Genomic DNA, 20,239 nt, shown 5'->3' with positions numbered 1-20,239 from the left:
TGGAAGTTCCACTTTTGGGTGGAATTCTGCTTTAATATGCAAAGTTAACTTTGGCAGCTCTCGTTTCTGCCCCCCATGCAGTGCTACTGTGCCTTTTTCTCTTGATCTGTCTGGCCTCCTACTCTGTGTACCTGTGAGGTAGCGGAGGGGGGGTCAGAGTACCTTGCACTGAAGGATGGTGGAAGCTTGCTATGCTGGATGTGAATATACAGAGGGGTCTGCTTTGGGAAGGGGGGGAGGAAGAGGGAAGAACACTCCACGTGTGTGTGTGTGTGGGGGGGGGGGGGGTGATATGCATTGGGCAGAAATGACTACTGGGGTGATGTAAAGGGGCAGAGATCTCCAGTAAAGATGTAAAGATGCATAGAGCACTTTCGGGGGGGGGGGGATTGAACCTCTGCTGTTTGAAAATTGAAAATGTTACTGATTGCACCTCAACAAATTTTAATTCAATACCCCTGGTATACAGTGAGGAAAATAATTATTTAATCCTCTACCCACTTACGAAGAAATGAAGAGTCTATAATAGGTGTATTTTAAATGATAGAGACACAATATCAACCAAAAATCCATTAAGAAACACATAAAACAAATGTTATAAATTAAGTTGCTGTTCAGAGAGTAAAATATTTCATCCCCAAGAAAAAACATGACTTAGTAGTTGGTGGGGAAACCCTTGTTGGAAGCACAGAGGTCAGACGTTTCTTGTAGATGGAAGCACAGAGGTCAGACGTTTCTTGTAGTTGGAAGCACAGAGGTCAGACGTTTCTTGTAGTTGGAAGCACAGAGGTCAGACGTTTCTTGTAGTTGGAAGCACAGAGGTCAGACGTTTCTTGTAGTTGGAAGCACAGAGGTCAGACGTTTCTTGTAGATGGAAGCACAGAGGTCAGACGTTTCTTGTAGTTGGAAGCACAGAGGTCAGACGTTTCTTGTAGTTGGAAGCACAGAGGTCAGACGTTTCTTGTAGTTGGAAGCACAGAGGTCAGACGTTTCTTGTAGTTGGAAGCACAGAGGTCAGACGTTTCTTGTAGATGGAAGCACAGAGGTCAGACGTTTCTTGTAGATGGAAGCACAGAGGTCAGACGTTTCTTGTAGTTGGAAGCACAGAGGTCAGACGTTTCTTGTAGTTGGAAGCACAGAGGTCAGACGTTTCTTGTAGATGGAAGCACAGAGGTCAGAGGTTTCTTGTAGTTGGAAGCACAGAGGTCAGAGGTTTCTTGTAGTTGGAAGCACAGAGGTCAGACGTTTCTTGTAGTTGGGAAGCACAGAGGTCAGACGTTTCTTGTAGTTGGAAGCACAGAGGTCAGAGGTTTCTTGTAGTTGGAAGCACAGAGGTCAGACGTTTCTTGTAGTTGGGAAGCACAGAGGTCAGACGTTTCTTGTAGTTGGAAGCACAGAGGTCAGACGTTTCTTGTAGATGGAAGCACAGAGGTCAGACGTTTCTTGTAGTTGGGAAGCACAGAGGTCAGACGTTTCTTGTAGTTGGAAGCACAGAGGTCAGACGTTTCTTGTAGATGGAAGCACAGAGGTCAGACGTTTCTTGTAGTTGGGAAGCACAGAGGTCAGACGTTTCTTGTAGTTGGAAGCACAGAGGTCAGACGTTTCTTGTAGTTGGGAAGCACAGAGGTCAGACGTTTCTTGTAGTTGGGAAGCACAGAGGTCAGACGTTTCTTGTAGATGGAAGCACAGAGGTCAGACGTTTCTTGTAGTTGGAAGTACAGAGGTCAGACGTTTCTTGTAGTTGGAAGCACAGAGGTCAGACGTTTCTTGTAGATGGAAGCACAGAGGTCAGACGTTTCTTGTAGTTGTAAGCACAGAGGTCAGACGTTTCTTGTAGTTGTAAGCACAGAGGTCAGACGTTTCTTGTAGTTGGAAGCACAGAGGTCAGACGTTTCTTGTAGTTGGAAGCACAGAGGTCAGACGTTTCTTGTAGATGGAAGCACAGAGGTCAGACGTTTCTTGTAGTTGGAAGCACAGAGGTCAGAGGTTTCTTGTAGTTGGAAGCACAGAGGTCAGACGTTTCTTGTAGTTGGGAAGCACAGAGGTCAGACGTTTCTTGTAGTTGGGAAGCACAGAGGTCAGACGTTTCTTGTAGTTGGAAGCACAGAGGTCAGACGTTTCTTGTAGATGGAAGCACAGAGGTCAGACGTTTCTTGTAGTTGGGAAGCACAGAGGTCAGACGTTTCTTGTAGTTGGAAGCACAGAGGTCAGAGGTTTCTTGTAGTTGGAAGCACAGAGGTCAGACGTTTCTTGTAGTTGGGAAGCACAGAGGTCAGACGTTTCTTGTAGTTGGGAAGCACAGAGGTCAGACGTTTCTTGTAGATGGAAGCACAGAGGTCAGACGTTTCTTGTAGTTGGAAGTACAGAGGTCAGACGTTTCTTGTAGTTGGAAGCACAGAGGTCAGACGTTTCTTGTAGTTGGAAGCACAGAGGTCAGACGTTTCTTGTAGTTGGAAGCACAGAGGTCAGACGTTTCTTGTAGTTGGAAGCACAGAGGTCAGACGTTTCTTGTAGATGGAAGCACAGAGGTCAGACGTTTCTTGTAGTTGGAAGCACAGAGGTCAGACGTTTCTTGTAGATGGAAGCACAGAGGTCAGACGTTTCTTGTAGTTGGAAGCACAGAGGTCAGACGTTTCTTGTAGTTGGAAGCACAGAGGTCAGACGTTTCTTGTAGATGGAAGCACAGAGGTCATACGTTTCTTGTAGTTGGAAGCACAGAGGTCAGACGTTTCTTGTAGTTGGAAGCACAGAGGTCAGACGTTTCTTGTAGTTGGAAGCACAGAGGTCAGACGTTTCTTGTAGATGGAAGCACAGAGGTCAGACGTTTCTTGTAGTTGGGAAGCACAGAGGTCAGACGTTTCTTGTAGTTGGAAGCACAGAGGTCAGACGTTTCTTGTAGTTGGAAGCACAGAGGTCAGAGGTTTCTTGTAGATGGAAGCACAGAGGTCAGACGTTTCTTGTAGTTGGGAAGCACAGAGGTCAGACGTTTCTTGTAGTTGGAAGCACAGAGGTCAGACGTTTCTTGTAGTTGGAAGCACAGAGGTCAGAGGTTTCTTGTAGTTGGAAGCACAGAGGTCAGACGTTTCTTGTAGATGGAAGCACAGAGGTCAGACGTTTCTTGTAGTTGGGAAGCACAGAGGTCAGACGTTTCTTGTAGTTGGAAGCACAGAGGTCAGACGTTTCTTGTAGTTGGAAGCACAGAGGTCAGAGGTTTCTTGTAGTTGGGAAGCACAGAGGTCAGACGTTTCTTGTAGTTGGAAGTACAGAGGTCAGACGTTTCTTGTAGTTGGAAGCACAGAGGTCAGACGTTTCTTGTAGATGGAAGCACAGAGGTCAGACGTTTCTTGTAGTTGGAAGCACAGAGGTCAGACGTTTCTTGTAGTTGGAAGCACAGAGGTCAGACGTTTCTTGTAGTTGGAAGTACAGAGGTCAGAGGTTTCTTGTAGTTGGGAAGCACAGAGGTCAGACGTTTCTTGTAGTTGGAAGCACAGAGGTCAGACGTTTCTTGTAGTTGGAAGCACAGAGGTCAGAGGTTTCTTGTAGTTGGGAAGCACAGAGGTCAGACGTTTCTTGTAGTTGGAAGTACAGAGGTCAGACGTTTCTTGTAGTTGGAAGCACAGAGGTCAGACGTTTCTTGTAGATGGAAGCACAGAGGTCAGACGTTTCTTGTAGTTGGGAAGCACAGAGGTCAGACGTTTCTTGTAGATGGAAGCACAGAGGTCAGACGTTTCTTGTAGTTGGAAGCACAGAGGTCAGACGTTTCTTGTAGTTGGAAGCACAGAGGTCAGACGTTTCTTGTAGTTGGAAGCACAGAGGTCAGACGTTTCTTGTAGTTGGAAGCACAGAGGTCAGAGGTTTCTTGTAGTTGGGAAGCACAGAGGTCAGACGTTTCTTGTAGTTGGAAGTACAGAGGTCAGACGTTTCTTGTATTTGGAAGCGCAGAGGTCAGACGTTTCTTGTAGTTGGAAGCACAGAGGTCAGACGTTTCTTGTAGTTGGTGGCCAGGTTTCCACACATCTCAGGAGGGATTTTGATCCACTCTTCTTTACAGATCTTCTCTAAATCCTTAATGTTTATTGGCTGTCGCTTGGCAACTCAAAGTTTCAGCTCCCTCAATAAATATTCTACAGGATTAAGGTCTGGAGCAGAGGCGTAACTAGAACCTTCAGGGCCCCAGTGCAAGAAACCATGAAGGGCCCCCCCTGGACTCCTGGCCGGGGCCCTTCCCTTCAAGAATAGGGCTCTTCCCACTGATCCTGGGGCCCTTTACTCTTGTTGCGGGACCCTTTCACAAGTTCTGCATTGGGCCCCCTTCCTGCCATCTTGGGGCCTCCCCACGGTGGTGGAATGCCAGGGCCCGATCGCAAGTGTGACCTTTGCAATCCTGGAAGTTCACCCACTGGTGTCAGTAGTTTTTATTTTTTGATATTTTAATTGTATTATTTTTTATAATTTTATTTTTATTTTTTTACAATGTCACTGACTATGACTCTGTCCATTCAGAAAAGGAAAGAGCTGGTAAATTACATATTTACTGACCCCTTCGTGGTTCATCCCCTGCAGCAGCCAGAAGGAGAGGGGAGGGAGCACAATGGGGGGGGGGGGGAACTAGGGGAGAACAAAGGGGCCCAGAGACAGTGAACTGGATAGGAGGAGTGGCGGGGGCAGCATACAGAGGAACCAATAACCAATCTCCTCCATTTTCCTCCTGCAGCTACAGGAGGAAAAAGGAGGACAGTGATTTCTCTACATGCTGCCCCCGCCGCCCCTCCTATCCAGGTGTACAGGGGAGCCGCACAGGCCCCCTGGTGCATGGGGCTCGGTTGCAATTGCAACCCCTGCAACCCCTGTAGTTAAGCCCCTGGTTTGGAGACTGACTACGCCACTCCATGATCTTCATGTGCTTATTTTTGAGTCACTCCTTTGTTGCCTTGGTGTTATGTTTTGGGTCATTCTCATGTTGGAAGACCCATCCATGACCCATCTTCAGGGTTCTGGCTGAGGGAAGAAGGTTCTCATCCAAGACTTTACAATACATGGCCCCGTCCATTGGCAACTTAATGCGGCAAATTTGGCCTGTACTTTTAGCAGAGAAACAGCTACAAAGCTTCATGTTTTCACCTTCATGCGTGACTGTAGGGAAAGTGACTGTAGGGGTGGTGACTGTAGGGAAGGTGACTGTGGGGAAGGTGACTGTAGGGGTGGTGACTGTAGGGAAGGTGACTGTAGGGAAGGTGACTGTAGGGGTGGTGACTGTAGGGAAGGTGACTGTGGGGAAGGTGACTGTAGGGAAGGTGACTGTGGGGAAGGTGACTGTAGGGATGGTGACTGTAGGGAAGGTGACTGTAGGGACGGTGACTGTAGGGACGGTGACTGTAGGGACGGTGACTGTAGGGAAGGTGACTGTAGGGACGGTGACTGTAGGGACGGTGACTGTAGGGATGGTGACTGTAGGGAAGGTGACTGTAGGGAAGGTGACTGTAGGGAAGGTGACTGTAGGGAAGGTGACTGTAGGGATGGTGACTGTAGGGACGGTGACTGTAGGGAAGGTGACTGTAGGGATGGTGACTGTAGGGAAGGTGACTATAGGGACGGTGTTCTTAGGGGCCAATGGACGGGGCCATGTATTGTAAAATCTTGGATGAGAACCTTCTCCCCTCAGCTAGAACACTGAAGATGGATCATAGATGGGTGTTCCATCATGAGAATGACCCAAAACATACCGCCAAGGCAACAAAGGAGTGGCTCAAGCACATTAAGGTCATGGAGTGGCCTAGCCAGTCTCCAGACATTAATCCTATAGAAAATTTATGGAGGGAGCTGAAACTTTGAGTTGCCAAGCAATAGCCAAGAAACCTTAAGGATTTAGAGAAGATCTGTAAAGAAGAGTGGACCAAAATGCCTCCTGAGATGTGTGGAAACCTGGTCACCAACTACAAGAAACGTCTCACTGCTTGCCAACAAGGGTTTCTCCACCAACTACTAAGTCATGTTTTGCTTGGGGATCAAATACTTATTTTACTCACTGAACTGCAACTCCATTTATAACATTTGTATTATGTGTTTTTTCTGGATTTTTGGTTGATATTCTGTCTCTATCATATAAAATACACCTATGATAAAAATTTTAGACCCTTCATTTCTTTTTAAGTGGGCAAACTAACACAATCTGCAGGGTATCAAATACTTATTTTCCCCCACTGTATAGTGAAGGTTTCAACTCAGTGACTGTGCCTAGGCTGAGGTGATGTCATCAGTCTGCTGCAGGCAGGAGGAAATATTTCCTCAGTCTCCCCATCCCAGGGATCAGACTGCAAAATTATAATTTTGTAGCAAATTGCAGGGAGATTGCAGCAGGGAGCTGATCTGTCTCAGTTGTGAGCACAGGCACCAGGATTTACACAATTGTGTCATCTATGAGCCGGCATTTCAGTACAGGGAGTAGATGGTGATACCTGAACAAAAGATGGTACCTTTCTTCCAGTAGTGGAGCCAGAGGGCTAGCTGGGGTAGCAATTGCCACCCCAGACGAAGTCCTTGCCACCCCTGTTGCCACCCCGCTGAAAACATTACACTGTTTGACAGTGGCAGCCCTATTCATGCGTCCAGGTCCCCTAATCTGCATGCGGGGCGCCGGACGCATGGAGTTCAATGGGATTTTTTTTTGTCACCTGATTAGAGCCAGAGGCTCTAATAGGCTTCAGAAGAGGGTGGGCTCGGGCGCAGAGCAGCGCGCCCCGAGCCCACCCATTGTGTGACAATAGTGAATGAAAATTCGCTATTGTCACACGGATCCTCCTCCTGGCCAATCAGGAAGCCGGTCTGAGACCCGCTCCTGATTGGCCGAAAGGCGAACGCATGCCATTGGCCGAGCTGCCGTGGAGGCGGGAGGACTCGAGGAGACGCCGGGGGACTGAGGAGAAGCGGCGGCTGCAGGTTAGTCTCTCTGCATTGATGGGGGCTAGGCACGCTGGTCACTGCATTGATGGGGGCATGGCACGCTGGTCACTGCATTGATGGGGGCACTGCACGCTGGTCACTGCATTGATGGGGGGCACGGCACGCTGGTCACTGCATTGATGGGGGCACGACACGCTGGTCACTGCATTGATGGGGGGCACGGCACGCTGGTCACTGCATTGATGGGGGCACGGCACGCTGGTCATTGCATTGATGGGGGCACGGCACGCTGGTCATTGCATTGATGGGGGCACGACACGCTGGTCACTGCATTGATGGGGGCACTTTGTATATTGACCCCCCAAAATAATACCTTGCCACCCCTGTTTTAAAAGTCTAGCTCCGCCACTGCTTTCTTCTGGAGAGAAAAGAAGATGAATACATTGTCTGGGGAGTGGTGTGATCTCTTGGAAGCGTCACACTTGGTTATGCATGTACAAATGTGACACAGAAATGATTTCAGTCATATATTGCAGCAATGGGAGTCTGTAGTCTCCCTGGATATTTGATTTTCTCATAGCTCTGAACTTTGTAATGTTATCATGGTTCTTATCCTTCAGCTTAATCTGCATATATTTACATGACCTGTTAAACTATTTAAAAGTTGTTTGCCGTGTGTAAGTGTCCTCTAATCCTGGGTCCTCCCCCCCCCCTTGATTCTACTAATCCCCTGTTGGTCCTCTGCAGGTCCCGATTTGCAGCCTGTCGGACCTGATGCTCTGCGGGATGGGCGCCTGCAGCAGGAAGGCCCTGACTCTACTTAGCAGCGTGTTCGCCGTCTGCAGCCTGGGGCTTCTGGGAATCGCCGTCAGCACCGATTACTGGCTCTACCTGGAAGAGGGGATCATCCTGCCACAAAACCAGTCCACCGAGATCAAAATGTCCCTTCATTCCGGCCTGTGGAGGGTCTGCTTCCTGGCAGGTAAGTGTACAATCACCTACATACCGGCCCAACCACCATTGTATCTAGATGGACTATGAAAGGGACCATACACAGAGACAGAGAGGAATGGTCTATGGTCAGGACCATACACTGAGACATACAGTATCTCACAAAAGTAAGTACACCTCTCACATTTTCGTAAATATTTTATTCTATCTTTTCATGTGACAACACTGAAGAAATGAGACTTTGCTACAATGTAAAGTAGTGAGTGTACTACTTAATATTTACAAAAATGTGGGGGTGTACTTACTTTTGTGAGATACTGTAAGGGAATGGACTATGGTCAGCACCATACACAGAGACATATAGGAATGATGGACTATGGACAGGACAGAGAGGCCCTATAGATATATTCATACAGGCAGGGATTTGTTTTCCTCAGAAAATAGGTGCAGGTTCTCCACTCTCTCTGTCTTCGCCCCCCTACTCACCTCCACACATTGTCCCTTGGTTTTACCCCCCCCCCCCCTCCAGTTCCCAATACTGCCCATTTTAGGGAATGTAGTATGGAGTTTGTTAATGATAACAAGAGAAGCAGTAAAATAGATCCCCTGCAGCCAGCAACAATAAACCCCACCCCAGCAACAATAGACCCCACCCCAGCAATAACAAATCCCCACCAACAAAAGATCCCCCTACCAACAAAAGATCCCCCAGCAACAATATATACCCCAGTAACAACAGACTCCACCCCCGCATCAATAGACCCCCCCCCCGCACAAAATTAGATCCACCCAGCAACAATAGATCTCCCAATCAACAATAGATCCCCAGCAACAACAGACTCCACCCCGGCAACAACAGATCTCCCCAGCAATAATAGATCCACCCAGCAATAGGCCCCACTCCAGCAACAATAGATCCCCTAGCAACAACAGACCCCCCCAGCAACAATAGACTCCACCCCAGCAACAATAGATCTCCCCAGCAGCCATATACTTTACCCCAGTAACAGATCTCTCCAACAATAATAGGTCCACCCAGCAACAATAGATCGCCCCAGTAACAACAGATCCTCCCAGAAACAATATACCTATCAGCAACAACAGATCTCTCCTGCAGCAAGCAAGGGTAGACCCCTCCCTCAACAGTAGATCCCTCCCAGCAGCAATAAATTCCTCTGTCAGATTCCCCCGAGTGACAATAGACCCTCCAGCACACCCCAGCAGCACCCCTTGTCGTTGCATACACCCAGTGGTGGGTGTACTGGAACTGCGTTCCCCCGGAAAACAAAGCCCAGCATGTGTAATAATGTTATAGTGAATAAAGAGGAGTGACATTGGGGGGGGGGGGGGTTGGTGTACAGGGCCTGTGATGTTGGGGGCCCCAGAGCACTCAAATCTGTTACAGCTGCACATACATTCAATGAGGCCAGGAATCCAGAAAGGAACAATCACTTAAAGGGGCCCTCTATGTCCATCTCCATAGGGGAGAGTCTTCTCCGGGACCTCTGTGGTGTCCCCTGTGTCCTCCATAGAGTGGAATCCACAGGAGCTCCCAGTGCTGCAGGGACTGGCGCAGTGCCAGGCCTCCCTCTATGTGACCCCGTTACTGGGGTATTTTTAGCTCCCATCTCCATTATAATTTATAGAGCGGTCGGTGTCGGAGAAGTCAGCTCTACACATGGAATGAGATGTGGATTCCACGCCTGGCAGCCGTCTCCTCTCATTCACTAAAACCTTCCAACCAGTAAATAATGTATAACCTCTAAAGTGAACCTGTCCGACTTCTACAGGGAGTCTCCCACCTGGAGTGCTGACAAAGATCGGGAGACCCAACTTCACTGGCTCTAAACTTGTTCACCAGTGCCTTGAAAAAGTATTCACACCCCTTAAAATTTTCCACATTTTCTCATGTTACAACCAAAAACATAAATGTATTTTATTGGGATTTTATGTGATAGAACGACACAAAGTGACCATAATTGTGAAGTGGAAGGAAAATGATAAATGATACAAATAAATCTGTGAAAAGTGTGGCTGCATTTGTATTCACCCCCCGGAGTCAATACTTTGTAGAACCGCCTTTCCCTGCAATTACAGCTGCAAGTCTTTTTGGGGATGTCTCTACCAGCTTTGCACATCTAGAGAGGACATTTCTGCCCATTCTTCTTTGCAGAATATCTCAAGCTCTGTCAGATTGGATGGAGAGCGTCTGTGAACAGCAATTTTCAAGTCTTGCCACAGATTCTCAATGTGATTTAGGTCTGGACTGTGACTGGGCCATTCTAACACATGAATATGCTTTGATGTAAACCATTCCATTGTAGCTCTGGCTGGATGTTTCGGGTAATTATGCTGCTGGAAGGTGAACCTCCGCCCCAGTCTCATGTCTTTTCTTCTAAGATTGTCCTGTATTTGGCTCCATCCATCTTCCCATCAACTCTGACCAGCTTCCCTGTCCATGCTGGAGAAAAGCATCCCCACAACATGATGCTGCCACCACCATGTTTCACAGTGGGGATGGTGTGTTCAGGGTGATGAGCAGTGTTAGTTTTCCCCCACACATAGCGTTTTGCTTTTAGGCCAAAAAATTAAGTTTTGGTCTCCTTCTTCCACATGTTTGCTGTGTCCCCCACATGGCTTCTCCCAAACTGCAAACAGGACTTCTTATGGCTTTCTTTCACCAATGGCTTTCTTCTTCTCACTCTTCCATAAAGGGCAGATTTGTGGAGCGCGCGACTAATAGTTGTCCTGTGGACAGATTCTCCCACCTGAGCTGTGGATCTCTGCAGCTCCTCCAGAGTTCCCATGGGCCTCTTGGCTGCTTCTCTGATGAATGCTCTCCTTGCCCGGCCGGTCAGTTTAGGTGGACGGCCATGTCTTGGTAAGAGCCCGGCAGGCAGTTTAGGTGGACGGCCATGTCTTGGTAGGAGTCCGGCTGGTCAGTTTAGGTGGACGGCCATGTCTTGGTAGGGGCCTGGCCGGTCAGTTTAGGTGGACGGCCATGTCTTGGTAGGGTTGCAGTTGTGCCATACTCTTTCCATTTTCCCATGATGGATTGATCAGCGCTCCATGAGATGGACAAAGCTTGGGAGATTTTTTTATAACCTAACCCTGCTTTACACTTCTCCACAACTTTATCCCTGACCTGTCTGGTGTGTTCCTTGGCCTTCATGATGCTGTTTGTTCACTAAGGTTCTCTAACAAACCTCTGAGGGCTTCACAGAACAGCTGTATTTATACTGAGATTAAATGACACAGAGGTGGATTCTATTTACTAATTAGGTGACTTCTGAAGGCAATTGGTTACACTAGATTTTAGTTAGGGGTATCAGAGTAAAGGGGGGTGAATACAAATGCCCCCCCCCCCACACTTTTCACAGATTTATTTGTATAATTTATCATTTTCCTTCCACTTCACAATTATGGCCACTTTGTGTCAGTCTATCACATAAAATCCCAATAAAATACATTCACGTTTTTGGGTGTAACAAGAGAAAATTTGGGAAATTTCAAGGGGGTGAATACTTTTCCAAGTACAAGGCACTGTAGGCTGCGCACACCTATGGATGAGAGGAATCATTTAAAGTGGCTGTTAACCTCAGTCATGAAACATGAACAAAACATATCCCTTTATACAGGACCAAGACAAGGGGTGGGCAGGAGGGGAAGCTGCCCTGGGCACTGTAGTATCATGTGAGGTGGGGGGGGGCACCACAAGGAGATTGGGGGGAGGAAATTTGTGTTGGAAGGGGGGGGGGGCGGCAGAGGGTAAGAATTCTTCTAGGAGGGGAAGTTTGGGGAGGTGTGCTACGAGTGGTGAGTTGGTGGGGAATTGTCTCGGGAGGAAGGATGGGGGAAGAGGATTCGTGCTAAGAGGGGGGATTTGGGAAGTTAGTGCTAGAAAATATGATATGCTACAGGGGGGATGGAAAATTTTTTTTGGGGGGGGGGGGGTTGTACTAAGATGGGGGAACGGGGGAGTGGAATTTGTACTGGGAGGGGGGAATCTGGAGTTGAGGGGAGAGGATTTGTGTTAGAACGGGAAATTTGAGGGGTAGAGGTTTTGTGCTAGGAGTGGGGGGGGGGGGATATTTGTGCTGGGGGCATACTGTGACATAGAGGTTAATTCCTGCTGGGAGGGGGGATTTCTGCAGGGGGGCAGATTTGTACTAGTAGGAGGGGGGATATCTGCTTAGGGGGCAAGCATGCAGGTTGGTCCTCACTTAGTTTTTTGGTGGGGGGCTATTTTGCTAACACATAATGCTCATACATCTTGGGGGGTGGGGGGGGTCACAACTTGGCATGTTCGCCCTGGGCTCTAGATGACCTTGTCCGGGCACTGCCTCTATAGTGTGAACTTGTCTCAATCCAGAGCTCTGAGTGTCATTTCTATCTGCTGCCTCCTTCCTCTCCTATCTGCTATTTGTAGCTTTTGACGGGGTAGGGAACTCCAGCACACAGCCTGTGATTGACAGCCTCAGCTCTGTTCCTGTGTGCTGTGTGAATGGGGGGGGGGGGGGTCCTTTCCCTCCCCTCCAATCAGCTCTCACTGAGCTCTGCAGAGTGTAACTGTAGCTCCCAGCTCCCTGCTTTCTGTAAGCTCAGACAAGCTTAATACATTCTGCACTTTGAATGGATGTAGAGAAGAGAACACTGCAGATAAAACGGTACAACTTATGCAGCAGGATTTGTTTCATCTAGGTGTGTCTCCTGAGGATAGTCCATTCACTGGGTATATGGAAGGGTTTATAACCACTTTAAATGAACTGTGCGATGGCAGTACCCAGGGCAGCTTCACTTTAAGGCAATGCTGGGACATCAGCTTTTGTATCACCACCATGGTGCCTCAAGATGTAAAGTGTAACTCCGGTGACAAAGACAATCCCGATCAACTACAATGTTCAAGGACATTGCTTTCATATTTAAAACGCCGACTCCAGCCAAAACACTATTAGTCGGTGTCCCCATCAGAGAAATCTCTGTGCACTTCCTGTCTTTTTAGCACCAGAACAGGAAGTGAGGGTACATCTCCCCCAAAAGGGACAGCAATAGAAACCCACCAGAGGGTCTAACCCTCTCCTGCTCTGGCTGGAATTCGGACTTAATGTCTCTTTTTATTTATTTAGGTCAGAAATGGCAAATGGGGCTGTAATGTCATGGCTGCATTTCCCATGATCCTCTGCTCATGCAGACTTATTTTGCCTGTATTGTAGTATGGCTGAGCATGAGAGTTCTCCAGTCAGCAGGGAGCATGAGAGTTCTCCAGTGATCAGAGAGCATGAGAGTTCTCCAGTGATCAGAGAGCATGAGAGTTCTCCAGTGATCAGAGAGCATGAGAGTTCTCCAGTGATCAGAGAGCATGAGAGTTCTCCAGTGATCAGAGAGCATGGGAGTTCTCCAGTGATCAGAGAGCATGAGAGTTCTCCAGTGATCAGAGAGCATGAGAGTTCTCCAGTGATCAGAGAGCATGAGAGTTCTCCAGTGATCAGAGAGCATGAGAGTTCTCCAGTGATCAGAGAGCATGAGAGTTCTCCAGTGATCAGAGAGCATGAGAGTTCTCCAGTCAGCAGAGAGCATGAGAGTTCTCCAGTGATCAGAGAGCATGAGAGTTCTCCAGTCAGCAGAGAGCATGAGAGTTCTCCAGTGATCAGAGAGCATGAGAGTTCTCCAGTGATCAGAGAGCATGAGAGTTCTCCAGTGATCAGAGAGCATGAGAGTTCACCAGTCAGCAGGGAGCATGAGAGTTCTCCAGTGATCAGAGAGCATGGGAGTTCTCCAGTGATCAGAGAGCATGAGAGTTCTCCAGTGATCAGAGAGCATGAGAGTTCTCCAGTGATCAGAGAGCATGAGAGTTCTCCAGTCAGCAGAGAGCATGAGAGTTCTCCAGTGATCAGAGAGCATGAGAGTTCTCCAGTGATCAGAGAGCATGAGAGTTCTCCAGTGATCAGAGAGCATGAGAGTTCACCAGTCAGCAGGGAGCATGAGAGTTCTCCAGTGATCAGAGAGCATGGGAGTTCTCCAGTGATCAGAGAGCATGAGAGTTCTCCAGTGATCAGAGAGCATGAGAGTTCTCCAGTCAGCAGGGAGCATGAGAGTTCTCCAGTGTTTGCGACGCTGTACCCAAATAAAATTGATGTCCTTTTTTTCCCACAAACAGAGCTTTCTTTTGGTGGTATTTGATCACCTGTGCGATTTTTATTTTTTGCACTATAAACAAAGAAATAGCGACAATTCTGAAAAAAAAAAAAAAAAACAATATTTTTCACCTTCTGCTATATAACATTCCCAATAAAAAAAAAATGAAAAATCTAATTTTTCATAATTTTAGGTCAATTTGTATTCTGCTACATATTTTTGGTAAAAAAAACCCAATAAGCGTATATTGATTTGGTTTGCCCAAAAGTTATCGCGTCTACAAACTAGGGGAAAGATTTATATCATTTTTATTTATTTATTTATTTTTTTTACTAGTAATGGCGGCGATCTGCGATTTTTTTTGCGGGACTGCGACATTGCAGTGGACAGATTGGACCCCTAACTGACATTTTTGACACTTTTGGGGGTACCAGTGACATTACTGCAGTAATCAGTGCTAAAAATATGCACTGTCACTGTACTATTGACACTGGAAGGGAAGGGGTTAACCCAGGGGAAATTTTTGAAAGGTTAGTTTAGTTTTCTGACGCGGTTACCCGCTGCCCCTCTGACGCCATTTTTAGATTGAGTACAGTGGTGTGGTGAGAGAAGAGCAGAGAGGGGAAATTAAAGGGTTAAATGTGAGCATAGGGGGTGTTTTCTAACTGTGAGGAGGATGGGCTTGTGACATCAACACAGAGACCTGTGTACTGCCGATTGTTTCAACTTGCCGAAAGTTTCAACCATATACGTCACTTCCACCGCAAGTACGAGACTTTCAATAAGACTTCCAATGCAATGCCCAACGAGAGTTGGATTTTTCGGCAAGATGTTTCAACGCAACTGCGCATGCATCTTGCCGAAAACTCCAACTATGTACAGCGGCTCCAAATGTCAGGCGCATGCGCAGTTGCGTTGAAACATCTTGCCGAAAAATCCAACTCTGTGGAGAACACTGTGCATGGCGCGGCCAGGGCATTGCATTGGAAGTCTTATTGGAAGTCTCGTACTGGCGGCGGAAGTGACGTATATGGTTGAATCTTTCGGCAAGTTGAAACAATCGGCAGTACACCCTGTGTTCCTAAATAGGAGGATCACAAGGGCTCTGTGTTGATAGCTGAGAGAACAACGGTCTGATGTGGTTACAACAGCAAACTGCCGTTCCCTCTTCACAGGGAACGATCGTAGGTGCCCGGTGGCAATCGTGACCACTGGCCCCGTGATTCAGCTTCCCCATTCCCGACAACAACACACGCAATCTCTCTCACTGCAGACATTGTATTTTTACCAAAAGCACCCAAAATCCACCAAAACAATACCACTCTCTGCTCTTCTCTCACCACACCACTGTACTCACTCTAAAAATGGCGTCAGAGGGGCGGCGGCTAACCACGTCAGAAAACTAAACTAACCTTTCAAAATGGTGGAATCATTCAGAATAATAGAAATGTGTTTACAAAAGTACCAATTCGGAAGCACCGAAATACAGTACATTACATTTCGTAATTTTGTATTTTGGCTATTTAGAATTATTGGGAATTTTGATATTTTCCTTTTTGTTTTCTGACACGTTAGGCACCGCCATTTTGGGAGAGACATTTTTTTTGGTTTTCTTGCTGTTTAAAAAAAAAAAAACACACACACACTTTGATCCTGCTGAATGCAACGAAAGTACGAATCAACGGAAAAGGCAATCTGGCAAAAATTACGAAATGTGTTCCGAATCAACAAAAAAAAGCAATCTCACGAAAGTACGAACTTGGGATCATTCCGATTCAACGAAAAATGACCCTTATGAAAACACAAAATTATTCGGAATAGAAAAATACACATTTTACAAAATTAAGAATCGTTAGGAATCAATGAAAAATGAGACGCAACTAAACAAATTTCCCGCTGTGCACATGTCTACTTTCCAAGTCATTAAGGTTTGGAGGTTGACGTTTGGCAACTCAAACCTTCAGCTCCCCCCACATATTTTGGGATTAAGGTCTGGAGACTGGCTAGGCCACTCCAGTACCCTAATGTTCTTCTTCTTGAGCCACTCCTTTGTTGCCCTGGCCGTGTTTTGGGTCATTGTCATGCTGGAATACCCATCCACAACTCATTTTCAATCCCTGGCTGAGGGAAGGAGGTTCTCACCCAAGATTTGATGGTATATGGCCCCGTCCATGGTCCCTTTTATGCGGTGAAGTTGTCCTGTCCCCTTAGCAGAAGAACATCCCCAAAGCATGTTTCCACCTCCATGTGTGATGGTGGGGGATAGTGTTCTCTGGGTCATAGGCAGCATTCCTCCTCCTCCAAACACGGCAAGTTGTGTTGATGCCAAAGAGCTAAATTTTGGTCTCCTCTGACCACAACACTTTCACCCAGTTCTCCTCTGAATCATTCAGATGTTCATTAGTAAACTTCAGACAGACTGTACATGTGATTTCCTGAGCAGGGGGACCTTGCGGGCGCTGCAGGATTTCAGTCCTTCATGGCGTAGTGTGTTACCAATTGTTTTCTTGGTGACTATGGTCCCAGCTGTCTTGAGATTGACCAGATTCTCCCGATCATTGAATCATTGATCATTGAAACTCCATCAGGTGAGATCTTCCATAGAGCCCCAGACTGAGGGAGATTGACAGTTATTTTGTGTTTCTTCCATTTGCAAATAATCGCACCAACTGTTGTCACCTCTCACCAAGCTGCTTGGCGATGGTCTTGTAGCCCATTCCAGCCTTGTGTAGGCCTACAATCTTCTCCCTGACATCCTTGGACAGCTCTTTGGTCTTGGCCATGGTGGAGAGATTGAAATCTGATTGATTGATTGATTGCTTCTGTGGACAGGTGTCTTTTATACAGGTAACAAGCTGAGATTAGGGGGACTCCCTTTAAAAGAGTGCTGCTAATCTCAGCTCGTTACCTGTATAGAAGACACCTGGGAGCCAGAAATTTTGCTGATTTATAGTAGATCAAATAATTATTTCACTCAATAAAATGCAAATAAATTTATAACTGTTTTTGAAATGCGTTTTTCTGGATATTTTTGTTGTTATTCTGTCTCTCACTGGTAAAATAAACTGACCAATAAAATTATAGACGGATCACTACTTTGTCAGTGGCCAAACGTACAAAATCAGCAGGGGGTCAAATACTTTTTTTCCCCCACTGTATGCCTTAGCAGGGGGACCTCTGTAAGGAGACCACTGCTTCCACATGGAGATAAAGGGTCCTTCTTTAAAGCATGCTGGCAAAGGACAGGTTTATCTACTCAGCCTGTGGCTGCTTTGTACGGAAATGAACTGTTAGAGAGAACATTTTTTGTTTTGTTGCACCCGGAATATATCCGATTAAACTGAATGTTAAGTTGGGCTTTATCATCTTGTGTCTGTTTGTCCTCTGGCAGGTGAGGAACAAGGACGATGCTTCACCATTGAGTACGTCATGCCTATGAACGTCCAGATGACATCAGAGTCCACCATCAGCGTGCTGAGTAAGTCAAAGAAAAATCTAACATGAAACGTTCCTTTTCCTATCAATATATTGATCACAGATTGGATCATCCCAGCAGTATTTATCCGCCATATGAATGTATTATGAGTGTGGAAAAGAGACGATGGAAGAATTCAGGAAAAAAGAGCAATGTTTTGACCCAGGGGTCTCCAGACTTTTGAAACAAAGGCCAAGTTTACTGCCTTTTAAACAAAAAAATTGTAAAAATGTTACATAGTTGGTGAGGTTGAAAAAAAAGACACCAGTCCATCCAGTTCAATCTATGATGAGTGTGTGTGTGTTTGTTAACCTTACATTGTATACCCCTGTATGTTGTACATTGTATACCCCTGTATGTTGTACATTGTATACCCCTGTATGTTGTACATTGTATACCCCCTGTATGTTGTACATTGTATACCCCCTGTATGTTGTACATTGTATACCCCTGTATGTTGTACATTGTATACCCCTGTATGTTGTACATTGTATACCCCTGTATGTTGTACATTGTATACCCCTGTATGTTGTACATTGTATACCCCTGTATGTTGTACATTGTATACCCCTGTATGTTGTACATTGTATACCCCCTGTATGTTGTACATTGTATACCCCTGTATGTTGTACACTGTATACCCCTGTATGTTGTACATTGTATACCCCTGTATGTTGTACATTGTATACCCCTGTATGTTGTACATTGTATTCCCCTGTATGTTGTACATTGTATACCCCTGTATGTTGTACATTGTATACCCCCTGTATGTTGTACATTGTATACCCCTGTATGTTGTACATTGTATACCCCTGTATGTTGTACATTGTATTCCCCTGTATGTTGTACACTGTATACCCCCTGTATGTTGTACACTGTATACCCCCTGTATGTTGTACATTGTATACCCCTGTATGTTGTACATTGTATACCCCTGTATGTTGTACATTGTATACCCCTGTATGTTGTACATTGTATTCCCCTGTATGTTGTACATTGTATTCCCCTGTATGTTGTACATTGTATACCCCTGTATGTTGTACATTGTATTCCCCTGTATGTTGTACATTGTATACCCCTGTATGTTGTACATTGTATACCCCTGTATGTTGTGGTCATTAAGGTGCCCATTTAATAGTTTTTTGAAACTATCGGTGCTACCTGCTGATACCACTGCTTGTGGAAGAGAATTCCACATCCTTACCGCTCGAACGGTATAGAACCCTTTACGCAGTTTAAGGTTAAACCACTTGTCTTCTAATTTTAGCGAATGGCAATGAGTCCTTTTATATTCCCTTTTGCTGAATAGTTTGTTCCTTATGCTAGGGTCGCCAGTACAGTATTTGTACATTGATATCATATCCCCCCTCAATCGTCTCTTCTCCAGAGAGAATAAGTTCAGTGCTTGTAGTCTTTCCACATAGCTGATGTCCTCCATTCCCCTAATTATTTTTGTTTCCCTTCTCTGGACTCTCTCCAGTTCCAGCACATCCTTCCTGAGGACCGGTGCCCAGAACTGGACGGAATACTCCAGATGTGGCCGGACCAGAGTCTTGTAGAGAGGGAGAATAATCTCTTTATTTCTGGAGTGAATCCCCTTTTTTATACATCCCAGTATTCTGTTGGCTTTGCTTGAAGCAGCTTGGCATTGCATGCCATCACTGAGCTTGTCGTCTACTAGGACCCCCAGGTCCTTTTCCATCCTAGATTCCCCCAAAGGCGCTCCCCCTAGCGAGTAACATGTGTTCGTATTTCTGGCACCTAAATGCATTACCTTACATTTATCAACATTAAACCTCATTTGCCATGTAGATGCCAACCCTGTATTTTATTACATTTATCACCACCCTTTGGACTCTCCCCTGAAGCCAGCTTTTATTCCAGGTACTCACCTTATGGTCCATACCTACGTGCCTTAGTTTGTACAGTAAGCGTTTGTGGGGAACTGTATCCAGATACCCCACATCCACAGGCCATCCTTTATCCAGATACACCACATCCATCGGCCTTCCTTTATCCAGATACACCACATCCACAGGCCTTCCTTTATCCAGATACACCACATCCACAGACCTTCCTTTATCCAGATACACCACATCCACAGGCCTTCCTTTATCCAGATAAACCACATCCACAGGCCTTCCTTTATCCAGATACACCACATCCACAGGCCTTCCTTTATCCAGATACACCACATCCACAGCCCTTCCTTTATCCAGATACACCACATCCACAGGCCTCCCTTTATCCAGATACACCACATCCACAGACCTTCCTTTATCCAGATACACCACATCCACAGACCTTCCTTTATCCAGATACACCACATCCACAGACTTTCCTATCTCCAGATACACCACATCCACAGGCCTTCCTTTATCCAGATACACCACATCCACAGGCCTTCCTTTATACAGATACACCACATCCACAGGCCTTCCTTTATCCAGATACACCACATCCACAGGCCTTCCTTTATCCAGATACACCACATCCACAGGCCTTATTCAGATACACCACATCCACAGGCCTTCCTTTATCCAAATACACCACATCCACAGGCCATCCTTTATCCGGATACACCACATCCACAGGCCTTATTGTAACGCTCATGCGTTTTTGTTAGTGGATGGATTTGCAGCTGCAGAATTGTCACACTCAGTAGTCGTGTAGAGATTCTGTTGAACAAACATATCCAACTCTCAGGACTTCATCACTGTGCACAGCCTGTTTATGCAATATACATACACTCAATCTGATATTAATGGAGGGATAGAA

The 20,239-nt window shown here is 46.3% G+C and overlaps 1 protein-coding gene across 2 annotated transcripts in view; it reads left to right on the top strand.

The window, feature by feature from the left end:
* CACNG5 (calcium voltage-gated channel auxiliary subunit gamma 5) overlaps positions 1 to 20,239 on the top strand; it is a 137,211-nt gene that overhangs the window by 74,334 nt on the left and 42,638 nt on the right. For both annotated transcript variants that reach the window (XM_082272115.1, XM_082272116.1), the window contains exons 2-3: positions 7,648 to 7,882; positions 17,378 to 17,464. In XM_082272115.1, the coding sequence (XP_082128241.1) occupies positions 7,648 to 7,882; positions 17,378 to 17,464 (322 nt within the window). The remainder of the gene's footprint in view (positions 1 to 7,647; positions 7,883 to 17,377; positions 17,465 to 20,239) is intronic.

This window comes from Pelophylax lessonae, assembly GCF_965119305.1.
Source record: "Pelophylax lessonae genome assembly, chromosome: 11".
Classification (NCBI taxonomy): domain Eukaryota; kingdom Metazoa; phylum Chordata; class Amphibia; order Anura; family Ranidae; genus Pelophylax; species Pelophylax lessonae.
The sequence above is the reverse complement of the archived record's forward strand: the minus strand, read 5'-3'. Positions and strand labels throughout refer to the sequence as shown.